This window comes from Passer montanus, unplaced genomic scaffold, assembly GCF_014805655.1.
Source record: "Passer montanus isolate IOZ18808 unplaced genomic scaffold, ASM1480565v1 scaffold116, whole genome shotgun sequence".
Lineage (NCBI taxonomy): Eukaryota > Metazoa > Chordata > Aves > Passeriformes > Passeridae > Passer > Passer montanus.
In genome coordinates, this window is record NW_024358278.1 from 255667 (window position 1) to 277824 (window position 22158).

The 22158-nt window shown below is 52.2% G+C and overlaps 2 protein-coding genes across 2 annotated transcripts; both read right to left on the reverse strand.

The window, feature by feature from the left end:
- Positions 1 to 1654: 1654 nt before the first annotated feature.
- Positions 1655 to 12882, reverse strand: RNF169 (ring finger protein 169). The gene is made up of 5 exons (XM_039697018.1): positions 12345 to 12882; positions 7627 to 7773; positions 6813 to 6925; positions 6073 to 6172; positions 1655 to 5314 (listed from the first exon to the last, which is right to left on the reverse strand). The coding sequence occupies exons 2-5, from the start codon at positions 7702 to 7704 to the stop codon at positions 4112 to 4114; spliced, it is 1494 nt and encodes a 497-aa protein (XP_039552952.1). The 5' UTR covers positions 7705 to 7773; positions 12345 to 12882; the 3' UTR covers positions 1655 to 4111.
- Positions 12883 to 18112: 5230 nt separating this feature from the next.
- Positions 18113 to 18882, reverse strand: LOC120496494 (E3 ubiquitin-protein ligase RNF169-like). Its single transcript, XM_039696988.1, has 2 exons — positions 18876 to 18882; positions 18113 to 18702 (listed from the first exon to the last, which is right to left on the reverse strand). Exons 1-2 carry the CDS (start codon positions 18880 to 18882, stop codon positions 18113 to 18115), a joined length of 597 nt encoding a protein of 198 aa, XP_039552922.1.
- Between the last annotated feature and the right edge of the window lie 3276 nt (positions 18883 to 22158).

The following is a 22158-nucleotide window of genomic DNA, read 5'->3' on the forward strand; positions in this document are numbered from 1 at the left end:
AAGTGCAGAGAGCACGGCTTGAGCGTGTCTGCTGCAGACGGCAGCGATCCGGGCAGGAGGGACAGGCGGCTCCTGCCTCTCCCTGCCCACAGGGAAAGCACGGCTCAGCTCGGCCAGGGTGCCACACAGACACCTACTGCTGCAGTAGCCCCAGCCCAAACCCAGCTGCTGGGACATCAGCCTCGGATTAAAATGCGTTTGTCCCCAGAGGAAGGGGAACTTGGGTCTCCGAGCTTTTCCAACCAAATGATCTTGTGATTCCTCAACTACTCCACAACCTCCTTTGGACGGAGGCCAGTGTCACCTGTCTGGGACAAGCAGCAGCAGGATCCTGCTTGTTTCCAAGCACAGCAAGAAGCAGGGAGTTTCACTGTCAGAATCTGGTTTTATTCTGTTTGAACCTCGGCCTTTGCCCTGCAGTTCAAGTCCGGGTTGCTGTTGAAACAAACACTGTTATTTGTACACATTTGTCGGCGTATCTCTGGTTCGTGACGAGTGTTTCACAAGCAGGGTTTACTCTGTTTCAAACACCAGAAGCCACAACACGACAGATGCCGGCGTGTCACTGCACTCACACGCTGAGGCATGCAGTGGAAGCGCGGCGAGGGAGGCGTAGCGACGCGCGGCCCCGTTTGCATAGTGAGGAGCTGGCGGGGGACACGGCAGGACACACGCGGGGATCAGCCCGGCTCCGCTGCTGGCAGCCCGCGGGCTCCACACGCACACGGCCGGGCTCTGGCCGGGCCCAGCCGGGCTCGGGACGCGCTCTCCGCCAGCCCTGGCCGCGCCGCTGGGGACAGGACAGGGCTGCCCTGCCCCAGGGCCCAGGAGCCCGGCCCTCGCAGCATTGCTAAAGGCTTGTTTCTGAAATCTGTGAGAGTCTTTAAGGCTTCGATCTCCCCCTCTGCTTTCACTGAGAAAATACAAAGAAGCGCTTGTTCAAGCTACACTTCATGACCGCATGTGCACCGCATGTACAATAGCATTGGAAGAGAAATACTGACAATATAAACAACGTCATACAATCACCTGGCATGATCCCTTTTGGCACTTTTCCTTCATTTATCCCATCACGCTGACTCCGAACACGGACCTTCCTGTACGGCTTTTCCCGGGCAGAGAGCTCCAGAGGGTCGGAAAGCAACTTTCTGGGAGTCGCTGGCATCTTTGGCAGACACAGTCCTTCTGTCAGGGAACCAACCCCAGCCCCTCCGGATGAGGCATTTTGGGAGGACACTCCCACGCCCGTGCTGTCCCACAGCCAGCAAGGAATGCCTTCATCCCAGAGGGAAGGCAGCTGAGGCTTACAAAGGACTTTCAGAGGAGTGTGAATAAGTTCTTGGTTTAATCTCGTGCTGCATCCACCGTTCAGCAGGAGGTATTTTCCTTCTCAGCTGGCATGATTTCTGGCAAAGGTGGTATCATTCCTGACCTTTACAGGGGAGAGGCTGGGTGCTCCTGCTCTTTTGAGTGTAATTATTTACAATTTTTGTTGTTTTCTGCAAGCTTACACAAACTTGGAGAGTGTTAAATTAATAAAACATTCATCCTGGCTTTGCATCGCCGCAACCTTTCCACGACACGATTGCGATTGCACATCCAAAGGTCTCCTTGAACGCAGATGCCGTGGCCTGTGTGTGATGCCTGGGAGTTGGGATCTCTGTTTTGGAGGCAGCCAGGAGGTCCCATGAAGTTTTTTTTGGGTGGGGACAAGCTCCAGCCCAGGCACTGCCCCCTACACTTCTGCCCGGCTTGGATTTGGGATCAGGAAATTAACGCACAAACCCCTAAACACTTTTAAAATCTTTTCAAAAGAAGGTATTTAAGACACTGGCATAGTGCATTGGGCTGTGAAATCTGTTTTAAGAGGGGAAAGAAAAGATACATTCAGCGTGTAAATCCATTTTTTTGTGGTGTAAGCAGCCCAGCCCCAGCTGAACCCCCACAAACACCACGAGAAAAAAGGAAACTGTTTAGGGAAGTGTGTTTGGGGTTCCAGGGATGAGCCACAGAAAAGGGGGCCTGTAAAAATAATTCTAAATCTAACTGCACCTGGGAAGTGCATACTGCAGCTCAAAACGTTGGGAAAACCAGCATGGATTCCGAGTTAAAGCTGCGGCTTTCCCTCCTGAGCTCCGAGGGCACATCCAGGCCATCACTACTTCCCTCTGTGCTGTTCTTCTGGGTCCAGCCAAAGTTCTAATTCCTTAATTTCCTTCTAATGCACAGCTGGACAGAGGAGCAGGTTTTGGTTTGGGTCCGAAGCGCCTGCTTCAAGCAGCACCTGCCAAGGCTGAGGCGCAGGAGAGGGCCTGGAGTGCCAGGAAGGCAGAGCAGGCCAGGGCTCACCAGCCCCGGTACAACCTGAACCATCCAGTAGTTTGTGTGGCAAGGAGATACAGAGATAGAGATATATATTATGGAATCATTGCTATAAGATTTCTCAAAACAAAAGTGTTGATCTGTTGAAATATAGTATTTAAAATATATAAATTTTACCCAATAAAATATAAGATTTCTTTTTTCTTTTTTTCTGTTTTTTTTGTTTCTTTTAAAATCCAGTTCAATTAGGGGGAAAAAGCCTGCCAGGGTCCTTGCAGTGAAAAAGAAAACCAGTTCCTGTTTTCTTTTTGACTGTTTAAGATGGAGGGAGGAAATTCAACCATTTTCAGACAGAGGAAATTGGGCAACGCAGTTGTCTTGGATCAGATCTGGCTACTGATGTGCACTGGCTGCCCTCCCTTCACAGGATCCAGCGGGAAGTTTGCCCCTGCACTGTGCTCATCCCAAGAACACCCCTGCCACGTGGCACATGGGGGCAGGACAGGCAAAGCCACACGCCCTGTCCCAAAGGTCCCCCTGGGCCTCGAGGGTCCCTGTGAATACTCTGCAAGGCAGCTGCCACGGACTGAGTTGGAAGGGTACTTTTTGAGCTATGTTACTGGAAATAATCCATGAGATTAATCCATGGAAGAGGGTTAGGAACACTCAGAGGGTGGCCTGCCACACCTGGGCAGAGAACACACGCTCCACCAAGCCCAGGCTCCGAGCCAGCTCTGCCCCAGGCAGCCTCGTGCCTGGAAGTTTAGTGCATCACTCACCTGAGCTTTCTTAGTGGTGTGAGCTGAAGCCAGGAAGCTGGAGCAGGGGCAGGGCAGCCCTCAGGACAGCTGGGCTCCCATCCTGTCAGCTGCCTGGAGAGCACAGCAATGCCCAGATCTCTCGGGATGCTCCTCTGGGACAGGCAAGGACAGGCCTTGGCTGTGCCGAGACTGCTCTCAACTGAGCAAGGGACGTGGCAGCTGGGAGGACATCCTTCCAGAAACTCCCTGAACAGTGTTTCCCTTTCTTCAATACTACAGGGAAGAACATGGTTTGGAAAAGACATGGACTGGGAGAAAAGCTCCTGGGGTCCCAATGCTCAGCATGTGGCTCCAGCTGTTCCACCTGAGCTCTCTCTCCTGTCAGGAACATGAAATTACAAACCCCTATCAGGTTTTCCAGTAAAATCCTTGTTTTAGGTCTTTCTTTTCACTGCATTTGGCTTTCTGCTTCAAGAAAGTGACGAATGATCTGTACTGCTGCTGCAGACAGTGAGATACATTCATTTGGAAGTACTACGGGTGGGCTCTGTTTAGAACTCCCCAGGAGAAATACAGAGCATGGATAAGAGGCTGACCCCACAACCAGATGCAGCCTGAGGGAGAAAATGGGGCAGGCAGAGAGGAGAAGACTCTCAGACAATTTCTATGAGCAGAGCTCATATTTCTCTTGGCAAGGGATGGTCCTCATACCCCATATTCACAACCCTCCTAGCTGGGGATCCCAGGTCTGCCCATCTGCCTGTGGAGGCCTTGCAGTGTATTCACAGGGATGACAGACAATTCCTTCAGACCAATGGACCAGAGAGGACTGGAGGATTTTTTTTCTCACACTCTCTCTTTTTTTAATCTGAAAGGACGCTGGCTTCTCTCTGAACTGGACCTAGCAATGTCTCACCACCGTAACGAAAAAACAACTGCGTGGGTGACGTAGGGCAAAAAATAGTTTTCCTATAAGATAATCTGATAAACCCCATCGTCCTCTAGAAAGGCAACATCGTCCAGCAGTGCTACTTGGCACCCAGCGTGCTCTTGGACCGCAGCAGGTACCGATCCACGCGGACTTTCCGCCTGTCCACTGTCCTGTTCTCGCTGTCGAAAATCCGCTGCAGGTGCAGGGCCAGCCTCCTGTCCTCCTCCTCTTGCTGGAGCTTCTGCTCCACGTCCCGAACCTCCGGAGGCAGGCCCACCTCCCCTGCCACGTGCCTCAGTCTTTTGACGGAGCCGTTGTGCTCCAGGTGCTTTGTTTTGCAGCGTCTCTTCCGGCCCCGCCGCAGCAGCGGCGGCTGCTCCCCGATGATGTTCTCCACGGAGTTGCAGGTGCTGTTCTGGACGTTGATCAGCTCACTGTTGTTCAGGTATTTCAGCTGCTTTTTCCCCGCTGGCTTGATGGGGACTGCGAGCGTGCTGCTGTCAGGCAGCGATGCGCTGATGCCCATGAGTCTCCTGCTCAGCACTTTCGGGCCCAGGCTGAGACAGGATTTGTCCATGAATGCATTCACCTTTAGGTCAGGGACTTCAGCCACGCGTGTGTTTAGGGAGGTTACACTTGATCTCACATCTGGTTCAGCTGCACCCTCATCAGTGGTTAAGGCCTGTGAACCCCTGTTCTTCTCAGTCCCCCTCCCCAGCTTCACTTCACTGACAGAAGGGAAGAAATCCAGCTCAGGGCGAGGCTCTCCTATTGTGTCAGGGGGAAGGTGATCCTCCTGCACTTGTGGCTGCTCTTTAGTGCAGCTGCTGGAGTTGGTGATGTCAGGAACCACCACGTCTTCCCCAGGCTCCGAAGCCAAGGACGTAAGGGTTGCTTTGGAGAGAGTCTTTTTGATCTGACGCTCCTGAAATATCTGCTCCCATTTTTTCAGTATTCTAGGACTGGCCTCATAGGTGGTTGGCTTCTGCAGGCTGCGGTTCAGGTTTCTGGGGGTGGATTTGATGATGAGGGGGCTGAGCACTCTGCCGTCGGGCAGCCTCTTCGGGGGGGTGCACGGGGAGCAGACGATGGGCTTGAAGTGGTTGAGCTCCTCGGAGATGCTGTCGTTGCTCTCGGGGCTGATGGAGCGCTCCGGGCGGTGCAGGGCCGACAGGGAGGACACTGCGCTGAGCAGCAGGCGCCGCTCAGCCGTCAGCTCCGGGGCCGACAGGCAGCGGTGGTTCTGCGCGCACGACAGCACCCCCAGCAGCGGCGCCGAGGCGCCCGGCACCGGCAGCACCTGCAAGGAAGGCAGCACAGCTGGGAACGCGCTGGCCAGGACAGATGGGGAACGGGTGGCTGCTGGGCACGGCCGTCCCCGATGGCCTCTGGCAGTCACAGCACCTCCCATGGCCAAGGCAGACACGAGCAGCAGACTACGGAGCCCAGCACAATGGGGGTGTCAAATTCATTTCAGTCTAAGAGCTGCTCTTGCCTCAAGTAACAACCACTCTGATAGCAAAATCACACAGCCACAGGATGGTTTGGGTGAGGAGTGACTTTAAAGGCCATCTCCTTCCAACCCAAACCATTCTGTGATCCCATGAAGACCACGCCTCTGTATCTTCTATAGTATGGAAGTGCCAATGTACCCTGATGTCAGGAAAGCAATGAGTTTTGCTCTGTTTAAACAACTTTGGAGAGAAAGGGAAAGGAAAAGATAATTATTTTCCTAAACTTCTAGAAGATTTTTTTTTTTTTACCAGGCTGGGGATTCAGCCTTGAAAAGAAAATGAATCACAAAACAAAAGCCTGATGAGAACCCTTTCAACTTGCAATTAGCCTCCAACGCTACACAAGAACCCTGACACCTGTCTGCTTTTCTGTTTAGTAATTCCCAACCCGGCAGGTTTTATTGGGAGCCGCAAGGAGGTGATTGGCCCCACGGCGATAACGGGGCCACAAAGCCCATATTTTATATCTCCAGATTACTGGTGCTGTGTAAGCTCAGATAAGAACATTTACACACGGGAACCTGTTTACACACGCTGCCTGTACCTTTGCTTTGGTGGCTGGGGCTGATCTCTGCCTGCTCTTGGATCTCTCCTGAATGGTGTCGTTGCAGCTCCGACTCCTCTCCACCTTGGAGGTTAAATTCCTGGAAAGCAGAAGGGTGAGAACAGGAACCTTGGGCACAACCAGCTCAACAGCCCTGGCAGTTGCCACCTGTGGGAGAGGCATCAGCCTTGGCAGCACCTGGCTGGCAGAGGTACGGTACTTCCCGTGCCCCCTAAGGGATCCGGGAATCCTGGATTTGCAGCAGAGTCCTGCTCTGCGCTCAGGCGCCCTGCACTGAAACACGGGCACCTCTGCCCATGGCCCACAGTGAACTGAGGAGGAAGCTGGGGAAACCTCTCTGCTTCTCACCTGGAAACACACCTGGTTATTCTGCTGCTCCCTCTGCCTCAAGCAACAGCCTTCCAGGGAGTTTGGGGCTGATGCTATCCCTTCAGATCTGTGCTGCAGAAGGGAACCAGCACGCTTGAGCTCATCCTACAAAATTTTGCTTTCTGACTAATGGTTTAAATCTACAGGCAATGATTTTTCTCCTTCATGGGATGAACATTAACTTCCAGGTAGGAAGTAATCAGACAGACACCACATTCTACCAATGAGTCTGCTCTAAAATTCCAGAAAAAAAAAATCACTTATTTTAGATTGGAACCACCGTTTGAATTGGAGCACGTCAGGTGTGTTTACATCTTTAAAGGACATTAAATAAAGTCTCAGCATCTTACCCTGAAAGGAAAGCAAAGGAGTAAGCACTGGTCTTGGAAACAAAAGCTGACCGGTGTGTTTGCTTGCCCTGGAATGGTTCTTCATTCTCGGAGTCCGAGAGACGTTCAGGAAACTGAAGTCAACCAAGGAACAGTTAGCTGACATGCACAACAAAAAGAATCACTTGGAAAATAAAGCTCTTTCTTGCAAAAGTGTTGAAGATCCCCACATCCCCCATTTCTGATTATACTGAGAGGACATAATGCATAAAAAATACAAAAATAAGCACATAGCTCCTATACATAGCTGTTAGTCATCACATAAAGGCTAGTTATTGATCAAGATAATGTGGGAAAATTCTACAATAGAGGTTACTACAGGGTGTTGGTTACTCAGCCCCCATGGGTCAGCCTATCAAATGGAAATTTTAAGAGCATTTTCCTGCAGGGCCTCCCAAATGAAATGGGAAACAGGTAGAAGTCAGCATGAAGAATGTGTTGAATTTCAGTTGTACAACTTCACTGCAGAAGATTCATGGAGAATTATTCATGGAAATGCATGCAAGCCTGAATACCAAGGGTATCCCCAAAGCTGTGGGGATCTGCTGTGTCAGGAAGAGTCACACAGCAGAGGGTAAAAAGGGGGACAGAAACCTCTAGAAGAATGTCTGCAGTCATAATAGACCCTGGAAGACAGTTCTCATTAACAAGGATTTTTATAGTCTGCCAGCTCATAGCCTTCATAAACTATTAAAACTCAATCAAGGAATCCTGGAAAGCCAAAGAATGAAAATTTTGATATGTGGGCAGGAAGGAGAAGCATGAGATCACTTACACAGTCTTGGTTCCCTTTCAGCACTACAGATTCATCTTTTTTCTGCTGTTCCTCCATTCTTCTTTTCCCTACGTCCATGTCATCTAGGATGAACTTGTGAATCAGATCCTCAGATGTCTTTTCTTCTTGCAGTTTCTCTTCTCTCAGCTGGAAATAAAGACAAGAGAGGTAGAGTAGTTAAATTTGAAGTCCGACACTTACAGACTGGAAAGAACAAGACTTTGGTCACATCATTTAATTTTGTGCCTTCATTTCTCTACTCCAGGGTGGAGCCACTGCCTCTCTCTCACAATAATGTGAAGACTGGTTTGCTTCTATACCACATTTGTGGTTTACACACAAGAATCATGGATTTTATCTTCTTTGCAAAACAACAAAGGCACCGTGAGGCCCAGGGCTGGACAAAGCCTTCTCTGCCACTATTTTAGAAAACAGAGAGACAAAAGCTTTTCTCTACTTGTAGGTGATCACACTACATACAAAAATGTGCAACAACAGCTTCAAGCAAGCTGTGATATTTCAGTTTTAGCCTCCCAATGGCCTGACACGCAGCACACACAATTTGGCAGACACACAAGCAGCAGCATCTAAAATGAAAGGTGAGATGCAGCCATTCCCACGTTGAAAGCCACACGAGAGATGACATCCCATTGTTTCACCAATGCGTTGGGATGGAGGGGATCCAGAGAGGCCACCTTTCCCCTGACAGCCGACCCCAGGCTCAAAGCTTGAATTCAGCTTCAAACAGGGAATGCCAGGATCTGGGACACAAGGCACATGGGCTCTCATGGGCTGCCTGTCCTGCTGCACTGTTCTCCTCACCTAAGGAATCAAACTCCCCTTTTCTGCCAGGTTGGTTTGTTATTTTGTTTTTTTTTCAGACTTGCTGTCAAAACCAACAAGACCCCTTTTCTCCTCCTTTCCACTACCTTTTCCTGAGGAACAGCCTTGGCACCATCTGATTGTCCCTGCCCAGGGTAACCAGGTTCTCTCTCTATCACCCAGCCATTTTCCCAGCTTGTGTCTTGCCTCTTCCTCAACTTAGACACAGCCCAGGAATAGTCTACATCTATCTGTACATAGAACAGATCCTCCCTCCTTCCTCCATCCACCCTCCACGCAGAAGTTATCCAGACCTTTGACTGACACCTCTTTGTCCTGCTCATGAATCACAGCACCAGGAATTCATATCCCTGGGCTTTTCCTCATATTTTGGCAAAGGCATCTCAGGTGCTTAAGAAGCTCCCTAACTCAAAAAGGCAGCAACAACATCTTCCAAAAATATTTAGTGTTTTTCTTCCCTGCTGGAGGAAGGCAAAACCTCAGAAGTATGGACATAAGGATGACAAAGGAAACAGAGTTCACGAGACATTACAGGAAAAGCACACTGTGATTTTCAAATTGGCAAAGACCCAAATCCTACTGAATCCAAGCCCCCAGACATGAGGAAGACAGAAACAAGGAGGAAAACAAGGAAGAAAAAAGGCAGAAACCAGGAAAAACTCCACTGTGTGGCTGATTGTGGGTGTTCAGCAAATATTTTCAAAGACCGGTTCGACTCCTTGCTTAGAGTTGTTTTAAGATGTATCTTTAAATTCCTCATCTATTAATAATCTCAAGCAATAACTACAACAGTCTGACTAACATAGATTGTGACCACATGATGCAGACATGATGAATAGTCTGCTCTAAGTCAACAGTATTTCTGCCTTTTTTGAAGCATCTGAAAAACAAGTTCACACCAAGATTTATCACAATTTTTTTTTTGGCTGGCTGAAATGCCACCCAGCACTCATGTCCCTCCTATATTTCCCATGTGGAAGAAAGTTATATAGAAAAATTCACTTTTCTGGCTAAATTATAAAATCGAAAGGCACAAGAATATGTAACAACACACAGGAACATTTAAGGATTTTGGGGAAATCCACAGCACAATTAGTGTGAGGTGACAACCCCAGCTTTGCTGACAGTGAAGTCAAAAAGGCAACAACAGGATCCTAATCCTAATTAATAGAATACAAAAATGAATTTAGGTCCAGAATTAAGGCTGCAAGCAAAATCAAACTCTAATGATAAAATCTGTACTAAGTTCAAAAATAATAATCTGAAGTAGCCTTAATGTAAATTGTCTCCCAGAGGATTTCCTTCCAGACATGGCAATGCTGTGCTGAGGCAGGAGGACGAGAAACTGAAACAACGTAGTGAGAAACATGTACCCTGGGAGAAGGACCTCACTGTATCTGAGCAGCATCTCTGAAATACTGGAAGCAGGACCTGCAGCTGCTGTGAACAGCACAGTTATCAGAAACTGCATTTTAGTCCTTCTGGATACTGCAGCTGCAGGGGGGAAAAATGCAGTACAAGCAATCAATTGTTCACTCAGAACCACCATTCCTGCCACTACCATTTAATTCCAAAGTTTGGCAAACTCACGTTTGGTGTCCTCTCTTCCCTGCAGGAACTGTCCAGGTCTGCTGCCTCCCGAGCCTGCTCCGTCTGCCCTGGCTCTGGGAGCTGCATGTCAGCACATGCCTCAGGTAGGAGTTGCCCTCCCACTCTGCGTGCTCACAAGCAACAGACTTGCTTGTGATAGACAGAAAGACAGCTGGACAGGGTGAGTTAGGGTTTGAGTGCACAGAAATGACAGCCTCCTCTGGAAAAACATAAAATGCAAGCGCACCAAGGGCTCAAAAGAGGAAAACCCTATCTTGCTGTCCTGCACAGACAGCAAAGATCTCTCTCATTCTGAAAGCCAGTTGAGAAAATTAAGCTATGAGATAATCCAAGTCAAATAAAATCTTTTCAGTACACAATTACGGTATCACTTTGTTTTCAACTGCAAAAAGTGTGGAAGCAGGTCAAGAGTTCAGGTATGTAAAACAACTCACAGCTGGGAGATATAAAAAGGTTTGGAAATGCTCCTGTCCCTTCCTCAGCCCAGGTTATCCCCTTATCCCTATTCCACAGGCAGGGAAGCTGGGATGAAACCCTGTATCTCAAGACAGGGAAGGAAACCAAATCATAGATTCCCAAACCTGAGTCCTCCCTGATTTGGAAGTTCAGAGACACCAAGAAACTCTTGATAAGTAGCAACAGTGACAATCTTCAGATCAGCTTCCCTACAACTTCCTGACAAGAGGGCAGAGCCAGGTGAGAGTCAGTCTCTCATCCCAGGTAACAAGTGACAGGACAAGAAGTAAGTTTAGGCTGGATACCAGGGTAAATTCCTTCCCTAAAAGAACAGCCAGTCACTGGCATAGCCCACAGGTGGAGTCCCCTTTCCTGCAGGGATTTAAAAGCCATGTGGATGTGGCACGGGGAGACATGGGATAGTGGTGGCCTTGGCAGTGCTGGGGGAACAGCTGGACTCCATCCCAGAGGGCTTTTCCCATATAAACGACTCTGTGATTCTATTCTGAATGAGGAAACAGTGTGGCTGCATCACCAGTTGTCATTTTACCAGCCAAATCCCACTGCCATTTCCTCTCAGATGACGATTCACAGAATCTCCTCCCACACGGCTCTTTCAGCTGAGCTTCACAAAAACCAAGTTGAAGCTGGCAGGGGGAAGAAACCCATCTCCCATCTGGCAGGGGGCAAGAAGGGGAAGGCAGCAGGCTGAACAAGATAAAAACATGCCCAAATGCTAGAAACGTGGTAAAGAATTTCCTTCTGACTGGAAGGGAAGGGAGAAGGGCTGGCACTGGACTGCACGTGGTATCTTTTTGCTGAAGTCAGGCTGTAGATGTAAGAACCTTTCCAGCTGCAGCCTGACCATGCTGCAAACGTGCTTCCTTAAATCTGACAGAGAATTGCTGCTGAAAATGCCACAAGTCCCACGACTTTGCACACAGTGTCCCTGCCTTCCTGGCAAGGCACCTCAGTTGGAGAAGAGTTTGCAATTCCTAATGAATTCCTAATTTCCTTAACGAAACAGTCAGCCAGAGCTACCTTAGTAACCTGCAGTGACAGTGCCCATTAGTGTCACTGCTAATTCCATACATGGAGAAGCAGGAGGGAAGACCCTTCCATGCTTTTTGACTGTCTCCTCACACATATGTGTTTCCCAGACCAGTTATCTACTTGAAATATCACCTATTTTCCTACTCAGACAAGGCTGTTTTAATAACTCAATCAGCACCCCAGCCCTTTTTAAACCTGTTGAGATCTATAAGTGAAAACCCAAAGAAAATCCTTCAACCATGAAAAACCCCTCAGGTTCCTTTTACCCAGCAGGTAAAATAATCAGCGAGGGGCTGAACCCACCTCAAGGGAAAACAAGATCACAAAGATCAAAAACCTAAAAAATATTTTCATGAGCTTTTTTTTTTTTTTGGTCCTTAAATGACATTTTATTCTTGGCTAGAAATAAATAGAAAGCCCTAGTTTGTAATAGTTTGTTTTTGAGGAGAAGGATGTTAGAAGGAGATGCCTTGTGCTGCAAAAGCCTTTATGGAATTACATCCACAACCAAACAGTCACTCCAAAGAATGTACATTTCCATGTTCTGGAAGGCAGGCTAAGATAGTAAAATTTGACTTCTACATGCTCAGTTACAGCCATTTCCTGAACTGGCTGAACAGTATAAGGAGAATAAATGACCTTTGTTAGAGAACAGGAAAAAAGAGCCCTTCAGGTCTCCCTACAGGTAGGATGGCATTCCTGCAGGAAATCCAGCTTGTTTTGGAAGAAAAAATACAATTGCCCAAAATACTGACCTTCCTTAGCTGGCTTTCATATTCTTCTCGGAGTTCTCCTGTTTTGCTCAATTTGATGGGTGCTCTGAATATAAAGTCTGGAAAGAAAAGAGGAAAAAAAAGGAGATATTTTTTAGTGGAGGATAACTGGTGCTGGCCATTATTTCCCAAAAAGGGTGAGATCTCCACAGGCTGCACAAGAGCTTCTGCAGCACTTCTTCAACCCCAGATGTTTATATTCTGCTATTGCTATCACAGCTCTGTTTAACACAGAGAAACATCAGGAGGAGGATGGCCACGCAATCCCACTTTGCACTTCCCGAGTTTCCTTTGAGATTCTCAAGAGTCCTTGACAAGCAGTTAAGCAATCAGGGAGCACTGGGAGGATGTAAACACAGGGGTGAAGGAACAGCCTGGGGATGTCACAGGGAATCTGAGTCCCGGGAACAAACCCAGGCTTCAGGCACAGGGAACCTGAGTCCCAGGAGCAAAGGCAGGACTCCGACACAGGGAACCTGAGTGCCAGGAGCAAAGGCAGGACTCAGGCACAGGGAACCTGAGTGCCAGGAGCAAAGGCAGGACTCCGGCACAGGGAACCTGAGTGCCAGGAGCAAAGGCAGGACTCAGGCACAGGGAACCTGAGTGCCAGGAGCAAAGGCAGGACTCAGGTGCCTGCTGCAGGCAGACAGCCCAGGCCCAGGCTGCCAGCAGCAGCACACACCCCGCATTCACAGCCCTGCCCCTGAGCCGCTCCCGAGGATCGGGAATGCTCCTGTTTGCTCGGGAATGCCTCCTCCTCATCCCCTGCAGTGCCTGCACTGCTGTCCCACGGATCCCGAGCGAGCCCAGCCTTTCTCCTGCTTGCAGGGCACTCCCCAGATCAGGGGTTTGAGCGGGCAGGATGCTCTGTCTGGCAGAGTTCCCTGTCCTGCTCCCACTTCCTTCCTTTCCCCTCGGGAAGTCAGAAACCAAAAGCATACTGGCACAGAGTTACAGCTCAGCTTCCATCCCTGGAGTCTCTTATTCCCAGAGGAGCCCTTTGCTTGTATCGGCCTCAAAGCTCCCTCCCACTTCCGTGCAGTGCAAGTCTGGGCAAGTTGCACTTCAGCTGGAGGAGCCTGGAGGCAAAAGGGAACAACCAGAACAAAACAACAACCCCTGGACAACCATCCTGGCTCAATCCGTATCAGCATTCCAGGCAGGGCGCAGCACAGCTCATCATCCCAGTGTGCTAAGGTCAGGATGGAGCAAGTTTGAGCAAGGAGGAAACATCAAGGGTACTTCCCTTCCCCATCCTGCTAAAATTGAAGGATATAAACCAGCAGCTCCATCGAAGGTTTTCACAGAATCCCAAGATTATTCAGGCTGGGAAAGACATCTGAGACCATTGAGCCCAGTCTGTGACCAATCCCACCTTGTCAGCAAGGCCAGAGCACTCAGTGCCCCATCCAGTCGTTCTCTGGACACCCTCAGGGATGGGGACTGCACCACCTCCCTAGGCAATGCCTGATCACCCTTTCAGTGAAGAAATTCCTCCTGCTTCCCAAAGGGAACGTCCCTTGGCACAGCTTGCGGCTGTTTCCTCTTGTCCTGTCCCTGATCCCTGGGAGCAGAGCCCAAAGCCCCCTGTCAGGGAACAGTGGAGAGCCACAAGGTCCCCCCCGAGCCTCCTTTTCTCCAGAACCTCCCTTTTGTTCCATCTGGCTCCAAACGGAAGGTACATGGCAGGGTGGATCCAACACCCAGTGACCAGCTGGCAGCAAACAGCTGCTGTTTCCTGGTACTCACACGCCTGCACGAGCCAGGCTTGTTTCTCAAGGACAACATCCCAAGTGTCCCTAGACACGTGATCCAAATCCCAAGAGATGCTGATGCTGGGGAGGCCAGGCTGCATTCCCTGCTCCTGCAACCAGCCACGCTGGAAACCTTCCACCGGCTTCCCAAAATGTTTTTTTTCAATTGTGTCCTTGAGCGGTTCCAGCTCTTGTGAACTTTATCAAGCTGAAACTTCCAAGGAGACAGTCCCAAGAGCAGCAGCAATCTGTAACTCGCCTGCAGCAAACTTCAATTACTCCTCAGTGTTTAAGGCTTGTCTCCAGAGCTCAAAAGGTGGAGTTTTCCCCTCCAGGGCACAAGCTAACCCAGGGAAACACGCAGCAGAGGTGCCTCCAGGGCTGGGCACAGGGACAGCATCCCCTCTCCTGACGGGCAGAGGGGTGCTGCACCCAAGGATGCTCTGCTGTTGGCACAGAACCATTCCAAGTGGAACCAGACCAGTCCTTGCACTGGCAGGAAGATGAGGTGATCAGAGCATCCCGTGTCTTTCTCTGGCACTCCTCCCCGTGCCAATTCTGGATGTTCAGGTCCAGGACAAGGCTGCTCATGTGTGCCACAGCCCAAGACAACAACAAAGCAGGCAAAACCATGGAAGAAAAGGCTTTTTACTTGATTTTGCAGCAAATCTCCTGTTTGCCCTTCCTCTCGAGTGATCTGTGGGTCAGCAGAAGTGGCTCCTGAACGAAGCTGACTCTGAAGGGCTGCTGGGAGTGCTGCTGCTGGGATGCTCCTTCCCAGCCTGGCAAGAGCACTGAAACACTCGTGGTGGCAGATCAAACCTGGCATCCTGCTTCTTTATGCTGGCAGCCAAGAGCTGCATCCCATTGTGCTCAGTCTTGGAAAAAACAACTGATTTCTGCACTATTTGAGAGGACAAAAGATCTTCTAATTATTTAACACTGGTTTTCTTTGTAAGAGGCATCTGACTTGCAGCCTCCATCCCCTTGAGTGAGTCCATCCTTTCCACACCCGCTCGCAAGTGTGTCTTACACACCATCTCCGTGGGGCTGCACTCCTGACCAAAACATTTTATATTTACTGGCAAAAGATCCAGAAACCTCCATCTGGTGAATTCAGCAACACGGGCTGACTGAAAGTAAAGCTGAACCCGATTCAGAACCCTTTGGTTTCCTGTCTGTCGTTCAGAGGCTCCTGGGTGGTGCCAGGCCGATGCCATCAGGCAAGTGCCAGCTCTGCCACCAGCAGCAGCGAGTCCCCCTCGCCCCCAGCTTCCATGGGAACTTTCAGCAGGCTCTGCAGCTCCTGCTTCCCTCAAGGTTTTTACTACTTTCCTTTTACCTCCTGCCAGTTAACACTTGCAGCTGAAGGTGAAATCTTAAATGTTTTCGAAACACTTAAGAAGTTAGGAATTTTCTGACCCTGGCACAGGTGTTACCACCACTCAACTGGAAAATTATTTTCCAAGAGTTAATGATCCACTGCCATGCCTCTCACACTGACCACTGGGGCTAGCTCTGGGTCTGGTCCTAATCACTCTCTTCATTAATGGCTTGAATGGCAGATTAAAAATAATGTAAATATTGTGGGGTGCTGGAGAGAGGACAGTGAGGAAAGAGATGGAGATGCAAGTGGCACCCTCTCCTATCTTCCTAGGAAATCTTAAATTCAACTCATCCCACCAGCAATACAGCACCATGACAAGGAGGAAAAAAGGGATGGTGTCAGCTTTAACCAGTTTGATGTGGGGAGCAAATCACTGCTTTTCCCGAGACAGGGAAAGGCTTCTTTGGGATTGCCACTTCCATGCTTTTAGCACTGTGGTCTTGAGACAAAAAAAAAACTGGTGACAGGCTACAGAACAACAGAAACAACAGGAACTTAAGGAATCACCAGGAAACGCTCAAGAACTAGACTGGTTTGGTCCAGTGGGGAAAGGGGAAAACCACTGCCAAAAAAGGACTGGGAGGAAGGAGGGGGAAGTCATTTTACAAGCCTGGCAAAAACACACCACCCCTCCTGCACGAGCGTCACTTGGTGATTGTTGTGCACTGCTACTGGGCAGAGGGGAAACAAGAGAAATCCGATTCTCTGAAATGGGAATGCACTTATTTTCTCACAAACGGGGCCGAGCACCTCTCTGCAAACATATCCTGTTCCTTCTCCCTGGCCAGCTGAATCCTCAAACACACGCCCGCAGTCTCCAAGCCTCCCATCTGCTGCTCCTCTCTGCCTTCCAAGAATTTCACCAAGCAACTGTTTCAATATCAGAAACCTCGCTCAGCAGAGCTCTGCAGCCAGCACTGCAGCTTTAGCCCCAAGTCTGGCCTGGCAGCAGCACCCAGGGGCTCTGTGGAACCTGGATGCCCACAGAGAGGACGTGGGACCCGCAGGCCACCTGCATCCTCCTGGAGCAGCAGCTGGGGCCAGGCTGAAGGCAGCAGCGCAGCTCCCAGGGAATCAGGTGCCCAGGAGCTCTCAGGGAAACCCAGGAGTACGGTTCTGTGTTGTGTCCGTCGCTGCCTGTCTGATTTCTGTCCAGGTCTGTTTGACAAGTGCCGTGACAAGGACTTTGACTTTACACATATTTGGTCACCTAGTGCAGAATCCCAGCCTCAGGCAGGGCCTGAGGGCTCCTTCAGCCCAAGGAATCCCAAAGGGAATAACGAAAACACCCTGTACTTTGGTACTAATTACTCGGCGTTTAAGATGGAATAATCAAGGTATATCAAATGGTCATACCGAGTAGTTTTAAAGATTTTGCACATTTTAAGTGATTAAAGTAAATACCTGAGCTTAATCGGTGTTTGATAACAGAATCACACAATAACTGAGGCTGGCAAAGACCTCTGGAGACCCAACCCTCCTGCTCGAGCAGGGTCAGCAGGAACAGGCTGCCCAGGCCCATGTCCAACTGGGTTTTGACTCTCCCTGAGGATGGAAACTCCACAAACACTCTCAGCAGCTCGTGCCAGTGCTTGGTCACCCTCAGAGCAAATGGTATTTTTCTTGTGGCCAGTGAAACTTGATGTGTTTCAGTTTGTGTCCTTTGCCTTCCGTCCTCGCACTGGGCACCACTGGGATGAGCTGGGCTCTGATGCCCTTGCTGCTCTCCCTCAAGGGCCTACATACACGGATAAATATATAAATATATGCATTACATGCCCATTGATAAGGCCACGGTGACCAGGAGAGGCTCATGAGGCTTGGGAGAAAGCAAATGTGACCCATCCCTTCACAAGGGCAAGGAGGAGGAACAGCAGGGTCAGCCCCTCCTTGGTCCCGCACGCATCTCACACAGCCCAGGACAAGCAGAGAATTAAAACTAATTCCGCTTTAAAAAGCCCAGCTCAGGCAGTGCACAGGCATTCCTGCAGCATGGACGCTCTCATCCAAGGAGCCCATTGAAGCACGACTGACAGCACTGCCCTGACTCGGGGAGTTCCCACTGTCCCTCCTCCGGAGGAACCTCGGGAGCTTCAGCTCGGCTCCCCCTGGGCAGCCCATCTGTTCGTGGACTCAGCAAATCCTTCATGAGAAGCCTTCCTAAATCTCTTCCAGGTTAGTGGGGTTAGCTCAAACCACCAATTTGAGCTGTTTAAGCTCATCCTGCCAACTCTTCCCACAGCCAATTAGAGGCTGCTGACACAAGCAGGGAGCGGGAGACCAGAAACACGCTGGGAAGGGAACGGGCTGGGCCACGAGGATGTTTATCTGAGGCTTGAGTCCTTGTTTGCTCCGCAGGGCTCCCTCAGCACTGCTGCAGCACCTCTCCAACCACAGATCCCAGCGCACCCCGAGTTCTGACAGCAGCAAGGCGGGCATCTCCAGCAGCTCCCACCGGGAAAGAGCAGTGCCGCTGCCTCACGCGAGGGTTTATTGTGAAGGGAACACAGGGAGCAGTTTTCTAGGAGCTGAGAAGGCATTTGCTTTGGAGGCAGGGAGCAAACGTGCACCTAAAGCCACGAACACAGGGACGATGGACTTTCTCTATGTCAACAACCCACCAGCACTTCCCATGCTGCAAAACCCTCCCTGTCTCGACGCACCACAAACCTGCCCAGCTCCTGCCAGCACCGCTGGGACCGTCCACTTTGGGGCCACAGAAACACCCCAGGAAGCGGGGAAACACCCCCGCCAGCGGCATCCCCTCGGGGGGGCCGCTGCTCCCCGCCCGCTGCTCCGGCCGCCGTGCTGGCTGCGGGCTCGGCCTGCCGCCGCCGGGCCCGTGTGGAGAGGCGGCTGCGGCACAGCGGGCAGCAGAGGCCCGGGCCCTGCGGGCAGCGCTGGAAGCAGGCGAGGCAGAGCGAGTGGCGGCAGGGCGGCGTCACGGCCTCCACCAGCGCCTGCCGGCACACCGGGCACTCGGCCACCGACAGCACCACCGCGTCCTGCTGCTCCTCGGCCGCGGGCCGGCCCCGCCGCCGATCGCCCCCGCAGCGCGGCCCGGCCGCCGGCACCCGCCGCCGCCGCCGCCATCTTCCCACACTTTGAAGGGCCGCGGCGGCCACGCCCACCGCGCATAATTCATGAGGGGACGCCCCGCGCGCGCCGCATAGTAATGAGCGCGCGCCGGCCACGCCCGCTCATGAATATTCATCCGCGCGGCAGCGCCCCCCGCGCCCGGGACGGGACGGGCTCCCGGTTCCTGGGATAAATTATGGAACCGCAGATGGGCGGCGTTGGAAGGACCCTGCAGCGCCACCCCTGCCAGGGCAGGGACACCTCCCACTGCCCCAGCCCTGTCCCCACGCCCACCGCGCATAATTCATGAGGGGACGCCCCGCGCGCGCCGCATAGTAATGAGCGCGCGCCGGCCACGCCCGCTCATGAATATTCATCCGCGCGGCAGCGCCCCCCGCGCCCGGGCGGGACGGGACGGGCTCCCGGTTCCTGGGATAAATCATGGAACCGCAGATGGGCGGCGTTGGAAGGACCCTGCAGCGCCACCCCTGCCAGGGCAGGGACACCTCCCACTGCCCCAGCCCTGTCCAGCCTGGCCTTGGGCACTGCCAGGATCCAGGGGCAGCCACAGCTGCTCTGGGCACCCTGTGCCAGGGCTTTTCCATCCTCACAGGGAACAATTCCTAACCCCCAATATCCCACCCATCCCTGTCCTCTGGCAGTGGGAGCCATTCCCTGTGTCCTGTCCCTCCATCCCTTGTCCCCAGCCCCTGTGCAGCTCCCCTGGAGCCCTCCCAGCTCTCTGAGGTGTCCCCAGGTGAGCACGCCCGGCTCTGCCCGCCCGTGGTCACAGCCCCGCTGGTCCCTCCGTCCTTATCCCGAGCCAGGAGCCTTTGCTCGGTGCTCCCTCCGCTGTCCGGCTGGGCAGGGGCTGAGGGAGCAGCTCGGGTGGGCACCCAGCACCCAGCACCCAGCACCCAGCACCACGGCCGGTGACTCAGAGCACAGCGGAGCAGGCAGAGCCTCTGCACCAGTTGCTATGGAAATCTCCTGCGCTTCTCTTCTGCCTCTCATCCCTTTGCTGGGGCACCAAACCGATCCGTCTTTTCGTCATATTTTAGCACCCTCTCTGGTGAAGGCTCTCAGCCACACTGGGCTGGCAGGAGTGAAAATGTGGCTGCAGAGACAGAGGTGAAGCCTACACCTCTGGGCCTCCCTGAGCAGGCTCCTCTCTCCTGGCTGGAGAGGGGAAGGGCTGATCCGTGCCCGGGAAGCAGCCTCTGCACGAGTGCCAGGAGCCTGCTGGGGGATATCACTGGCTCCCCATCCCACCCACGCTCCTATCTTTAGTTGTCTCTGGCTGCTGAGTGACTAAAGGGATACCAGCACGTGCATCCCTGCTGTGGCGGGCTCCGTGCGATGCCAGCTGACAAAAAAGTTGCTTCTCGTGAAACAAAAACCTCGCAGTGACTTTGTTAGGATGAGTGATGGCAGCGGCTCGGGACTGGCCCGGCTCCAGCAGTTTGTGTGTCTGTCCCGCAGGCGCTGCTGCTGGCCACGGTCACAGGGAATGAGCTATTCCCGAGCTCCACAAAGCTGCTGCTCCGGGAGCTGGGAGCCCTCGGGGAGGGACAGGGAACGTGGGAGCACCAAAGCTACCTGCAGGACAAGGAGCTGTGCAGAGCCCCAGCACGCTGGATTTGGGAAAGGATCTCTGCCAGCTGTGCTCCCAAATCCAGCCTGCACATCCAGCTGCCCTGGACACAACTCGGCTTCTGGGTCTCCAGCTTCTCTTTGGGCCCAATGCCCCACAAGGGGCAAGGGTTTTACACGGCCAGAGGGCAGGCTTGAGTGGAATACTGGGAATATTTTACAACAAGAGCCATAAAGAAATGGCCCAGGGTGCCCAGGGCGGCTGTGGCTGCCCCTGGGTCGCTGGCAGGGTCCCAGGCCAGGCTGGAGGGACCCGGAGCAGCCTGGGGCAGTGGCAGGTGTCCCTGCCATGGCAGGGGTGGCACTGCGGGGGCTCTGAGGATCCTTCTATCCCAAAGCCCCCGTGGCTCTCAGCTCGGGACGTGCGGAGCTCAGGGCTGGCCTGCAGAGGGAATCCTAAGCCCGTGCAAGGCTCCAGCCTCAAATCCTGCCGTCCCCAGCCAGAACCTCAGCCTTGCCCAGCCTGTCAGGGAAGGTTTCCCTGCTGCTCCCCTCTCCCGAGGAGCTGCCACCGCCGTTTCTCTTCCCGGAGCTCCCAGGGAAGATGCTGCCCACGGTCCATGGGGTGCAGGTGGGATGGGTCACGGTGCACACAGGAGATACAGCACGGCACTCTGCTCTCCCACTTCTCCTCTCTGTCCTTCCCCCTTGCTTTACTCAGCCTTTCTTCACCCCTGCCTCTTGCCTGGTTGCTGATCTCCATGCCTGGAGCAGAATCTCTTACCACTGTCCTCTCTGTGTCACTGCTTTGCACAGATTACAGACTATTTATTTGGGTTTGTGCTTGGCAACCTGCTCAGACTCTAAAAAAAAGGACCAGGTTTCCCATTCCAGGCTGGACTAGGTGCTTCCATCAGTAAATTATCTTATGAAGCCTCACTGCTCGATTTAGCTCTACCCTGTGGAATATGGCAGAGAAAATCTTCCATCAAATGCCCATCTGACACAGCTTGGACTTCTGGCAGCCTGGTGCGGGGTGCAGTGACTCCTCCTCAAATGCAGGCCAGAGATGAAGGACTTGGTCATGAGTCATAAATGGTGGAGGGAGACTATGGAATTGGAGCAGGAATCCCTCCTGTGCCTCGGGCACAGCCCATGGTTCCAAACAGCAGCAGAGTGAAGTCCTGGGGGGTGATCCATTCCTGATGAAGGAGGAGAGGAGGATGGTGCCAGCCTGGGTTGTGTGCCAGCCTGAGGGCGAGCAGGGCGGGCTGGCCACGGCTGTGAGCAGGCTCTGTGGTGCTCTCTGCAGGGTGAAGGGTGTTCCATCCTGCATAACAGCGTGGTTAGCAGCTGCCTGGCAGCATCCTGGCCTGTCCCAGCTCTGTCCCAGCAGGAGCAGGGCAGTGCCTGTCCCTGTGCTTCATCCAGGGTGAATTCCGGGCCCCTCGCTCCCAGGAGCTCAGCGGCTCCTCCGCTCCCAACAGGACTCACTCCTGCAGCCCAATCCCTCCAGACCAGCTTCCAGCAGAGTCCTGCAGCCCCACTGCCTGCAGCTGACTTCCCTCTCATGTGCATTTCTCCTGGCCCACGCTGGATCAAATGCCAGGGATGCAGGGCTGCAGACTTCCAAGGAAAGGTGCAGTGTGCAGCCAGCTCCTGCAGCCTGGCCAGCTCCCTCCAGCCACAGCCCTGGCAAGGTGGGAATGCTCTTGCAGCCCTGTTTACTCAGTGGTTTGTAGGAGATTCTGTTTTCATTCTCATTAAAAAATAAAAAATAGGAAAAAAAAAAGTGAATTGTCTTGTCTTCTTGGTTGCCCATAAAACATAGAGTGAGTTTGACCTAAAGACTCAGGAAGCAGAAGACAAACAGAACACACCCACGTTTTACTATTTGCAGGCCGATGCCATGGTTTTTGGAGCCTGGTTCATGATCACAGATGGATTGATGTTGGCAGTATTGAACTGTCAGACAGATTCCTCC

Bases quoted from the DNA above. Each gene is read 5' to 3' on its own strand.
- RNF169 (XM_039697018.1), bottom strand. From the start codon at position 7,704: ATGGACGTAGGGAAAAGAAGAATGGAGGAACAGCAGAAAAAAGATGAA. The intron at 6,926-7,626 runs GTAAGTGATCTC...GGTTGACTTCAG, and splicing joins TGAAAGGGAACCAAGACTGT to TTTCCTGAACGTCTCTCGGA. The intron at 6,173-6,812 runs GTAAGATGCTGA...TCTGCTTTCCAG, and splicing joins TCCTTTGCTTTCCTTTCAGG to GAATTTAACCTCCAAGGTGG.